Source organism: Lutra lutra, chromosome 16 (genome assembly GCF_902655055.1).
Source record: "Lutra lutra chromosome 16, mLutLut1.2, whole genome shotgun sequence".
NCBI lineage: Eukaryota > Metazoa > Chordata > Mammalia > Carnivora > Mustelidae > Lutra > Lutra lutra.
In genome coordinates this window covers 37,795,063-37,799,107 of record NC_062293.1, presented here as the reverse complement: position 1 = coordinate 37,799,107, position 4,045 = coordinate 37,795,063, and the positions used below count along the sequence as shown (strand labels likewise).

General features: G+C 59.9%; 1 protein-coding gene across 1 annotated transcript; it reads left to right on the top strand.

The window, feature by feature from the left end:
- The first annotated feature begins 360 nt into the window (after positions 1-360).
- Positions 361-3,973, top strand: C16H17orf50 (chromosome 16 C17orf50 homolog). The gene is made up of 3 exons (XM_047708607.1): positions 361-470; positions 2,139-2,481; positions 2,593-3,973. The coding sequence occupies exons 1-3, from the start codon at positions 458-460 to the stop codon at positions 2,801-2,803; spliced, it is 567 nt and encodes a 188-aa protein (XP_047564563.1). The 5' UTR covers positions 361-457; the 3' UTR covers positions 2,804-3,973.
- Positions 3,974-4,045: the final 72 nt, after the last annotated feature.

Sequence of the window (4,045 nt, the reverse complement as noted above, 5' to 3'; positions counted from 1 at the left end):
GACAAAAAGGGGAGGAGAGAACATAATGATTCAAGTAAACATAATGCTTGGAGGGCTTTCTGTGGGCCAGGTAAAGTCTGGTACTGTGTGACTGTCTCTGATTTACAGATGAAGAGACTGAGGGTCAGACAACATGCTGAAGGTCACATAGCTCTTACATTTATATGGCAAAGCTGGGATTGGAACCCAGTCTACTGGCAGCCAAAGTCACCCCTTTCTCCCCTTTAATCCCTTGCCAAGAGGGAAGGTGGGGGGGCACCTGGATTTCAAGTGCTCTTGGAGGTTCTAGAAAAGGCAGCTATTCCTGGGTAGAACCCTAAGGGCAGGTGAAGTTCCAGCCCCACACCTTGTGATCCAACAAAGGCCCTAGAGATCAGATAAAGTTCCATGCGTTCTGGAAACTCTGTCTCATCCCAGTCTCTGATCCGGAGGAGAGGGCAGCACAGCCTTAGGAAGAATGGATAAGCATGGTGAGTGGTGCTGGAGATGGGCTGGAGACTGAGGACAGGACCATTGACTCCTGTCAAGTGTGGCTGCAAACCCAGTGTGGACCAGCTCATCCATCACCATGATGACCCCAGAGAAGAAGTCCAGCTTTTTCTCAGTTACTTGTACAAGACCTCTTCTCTCTCTTTCCTGAATATTCCTGACATCTTCTCCCTCATCTTCCTTGCTGCTGTTTGTCTTCTCTGGCAGGGACTGCTGTGACAATGCCTAAGTGGGTGTCTTTGTCCTGTAGAGAGACCATCCTAAAACACAGTTCTGAGCATGGCCCTCCATCAGAATGCTCAGTGGCTCCCCACTCCTGAAGGGCAGACTCCGAACTCCATTGCCTAGCACCCAAAGTCCCAACCTTCCTTTCTAACCTAATTTCCTATTCCCACTTCTCTCAAAAAATTTCCAGCATCTGTTTCTGGCTGTGCACTAAGCCTGCCTTTCACAACCAAAAGGTTCCTTGTATGTTTTCTAACAAAAAGTGCCGCAGACCCTGGTTTTCCAGCTTCAGTAACATCGAGAACTGGCAGATTCTTTGAAACAACTTTTTTGGGAAAGCTTTTGGAAATCTTGGATGAAATTGAGTCCCCTTGGTTACCTCCCTCCCCCCTACCTGAGGTGGTTGTGAAAATGAAGGGGCACAATGTGTGAAGAATTTCTCACAGTGACTGCATACAGCTGGTGCTCAGTACATGTGAGCTAGAACACTAATTGTGTCATGCTCCTTTGTCCCCAGCCTCTTTTAAACAGGATGGGCAGGGACCAATAGGAATTCTCTTGAGCTTTCCAGGGCAAACCACAGTGGTGTCTCCCCAGCCCTCATCCCCCTGCTTTTCCGTGGAAGTCTAGCTCCCCAATCCAGCGAAGAGGAGCACAAACACAGAGTTGTTCCAGGGGGGAGGGTAGGATGTTGCTGAGTGGTGGAGTCCTGCCCGGGAGAGGCCAGGTTACTTCCCATGGCAATCCCGCAGCGTCCCGCCTGCCACGATTACTGTTCTGAGTTCCGAAGTTTGTGCTCTACAGAAGGCTGGAGGGACACTGGTGGCTGAAATCCAGCTGGTAACTGGGATCAAGTCTGGAAGGAAGAACAAACACCTTTTCCTAACTGGCTCACTCCCTGGGCAGCCTTTTCCTAACGGGTCTGCGGGTGGTGGTGGTGGTGGTGGTGGTGGTGTGTGTGTGTGTGCGCGCGCGCGCGCCCGCCCGCCCGCCGGCCCGCGCCTGCCGAGGGTTCTCAGAGATGCTGCCGCATCTGGGCTTAAGGCCAGCCTTGGGCTGGGCACTTGACAGAGACCTGCTACCTGCCTCACAATCACCCCGGAGATGAGCATTACTTTTACAGATGGGAACACGGAGCTGGACAGAAGCGACGTGACTTGCCCCGAATCCTCAGCGAGGAAGCCTAGAAACCTGGGAAATGGGGGGCAGCCCGGCAGGCCCGGTCTCACCCTGGAAATCACCCTGCACACTCTGTAATCCTCGCTTTGGGATCCTGCTAGCCTGGGGCAGTCTGTGCACACTGTCCTTCAGGCGCCTGCCATTTTTGGGGGTGGGGGGGGTCGGGCTTTGGCCAGCAGTCGGGGTACCCGGCTCTTCCCGGGGGACAGCGGGCCTGCACTGACCTCCCCCCGCCCGCCCCGCAGGAGTGAAGACCCCCTTGTGGAAGAAGGAACTGGCCGAGCCGCCGCCCAGCGAGGCAGAGGCGGCCGCAGAGGAGGGGTCGGAGGAAGGGGAAGAAGAGGAGGACGAGGAGGAGGAGGAGGCGGCGGCAGCGAGGCCGCGGGAGCAGAGTGGGGCGGAGGGCGAGGCGCCGCGCTGGGAGGCGGAGGGCGGCGAGGGCCGCGAGCGAGGCTCGGTGTCCTACTGCCCGCTGCGCCAGGAGTCCAGTACCCAGCAGGTGGCGCTGCTGCGACGCGCGGACAGCGGCTTCTGGGGCTGGCTCGGGCCGCTCGCGCTGCTGGGCGGCCTGGCGGCTCCCGCGGACAGGTGAGGGCGCGCCCCGGCGGAGGCGGGCGGCGGGAGCGGACCGCGAGGGGCACCGAGCGTCCCGGCGGGAGGGGACGGCGCGGGGCACTGAGCGACCGGGGCCCCGCGCAGGAAGAGGAGCCTCCCGGAGCCGCCTTGCGTGCTGGAGACGCGGCGCCGGCCGCCTCGCGCGGGGGGCTGTGCGCGCTGCGAGATCCTTTTCTGCAAGAAGTGCAGGAACCTGCACAGCCACCCGGCCTACGTGGCGCACTGCATTCTGGAGCACTCCAGTCCGCGTAAGACGCGGGCTTCGGGGGGCGGGGGGGCCGCCGGGTGCCCCTGAGCGCGCCCGCCGCCAACCCTGGTGCCCTCCGTCTGCGCCTGACCCCGGCCTCTCCGCCACCACCTCCTCTTCTCCGATGCGGAGCGCTTTCCCGCACACTCCACAGAGCTGCCCCTTCCCAGAACGCCTCCTCCAAGCCCGAAGGCCGGCCCACGGTCGCCGCGGGCGTTCCCACCTGTCACCGTGCGCCACCCGAGGCTGAGCCCAATGTCACCTGGAGCGCCTCCCAAGAGCTCCCCTCCGAGCGGCACCCAGTACCTCCCGCCCGCCTGACTCACATCCCCTGGCGCAGGCTCATATTCATCTCCTGGGTAGTTCAGGTCCTCTGGCCCAGTGGGCAGAGACGTCGCCTAGAGAAACTGACCCCTGGGTTCCCTCGCGGCTGAGAAACTTGCCCCTGCCTTTCCAATCACCCAATAAAGCCTCTAACAAAATGTCAGAGCCTTGAAGTGGGGCCAGGTGGCTCCCTTGAGGGTTATAAAGACCCTCCTTCGCCTTCCCCAGGGTTCAGGTCAGAGGGAGAAGGGCAGGCAGAGCGCCTCCTCCCTCCATCTCCCCCAGGACAGGATGGAACAAAGCACTTGCATCCAAGGGCAGTCAAAGGCCACCCCCCTATCCCCACCCCCTACCACACAGAGAAGAAAAGGAAGGCAGAGGGCCAGAAATGCCCCTGGGGAGATGAGGGCTGAATCTTGCCAGATCATTCTCCCCTTCCCCTGGAAGCCTGGTCTTGCTGAGGTCAGTGTTTGTGCAAATGAGGCACTGGCAGGTGTGTGGGGTGGGGGGTGGGGGGCAGGGAGGACAAGAGAACCAGATGCTGAAACGCTGAGACTGGCTGAGGCCGAAGACAAGAGAGGCTGGAGAGCTGGTTCCTTCTCCAGGAATCCCAGCTATTCTTGGCCAGCCAGCCAGCTCCTGGAACGCTGCGTGTGTGGCCTGAAGAATGGGGCCATTGTAAGCACCAGGCCTCCCCTAGCCTGCAGGGACCCCAGCGCCTGCAGCAGCACTGCCCTCCAGAGAGGCCCCATCCTCTCCCTGCCACCCCTGGCTCCCCAGCTAGCCTGGGGGTGAGGAAGGATGGGGACATTTTGCTTTTTCAGGCCACCTCTCCCCATCACGAGGACTCACAGTCTGTAGTCTTGGCTTGGATGGAAAAGAACGTGGTTCCAGCCTCTCCAGCATCTGTGCCCCACCTGCTCTCACTGGAAACCATTCCAAGGAAGGCTGGTGTCTGCTTTGGGG

Bases quoted from the DNA above. Each gene is read 5' to 3' on its own strand.
- C16H17orf50 (XM_047708607.1), top strand. The intron at 2,482-2,592 runs GTGAGGGCGCGC...GGCCCCGCGCAG, and splicing joins CTGGCGGCTCCCGCGGACAG to GAAGAGGAGCCTCCCGGAGC.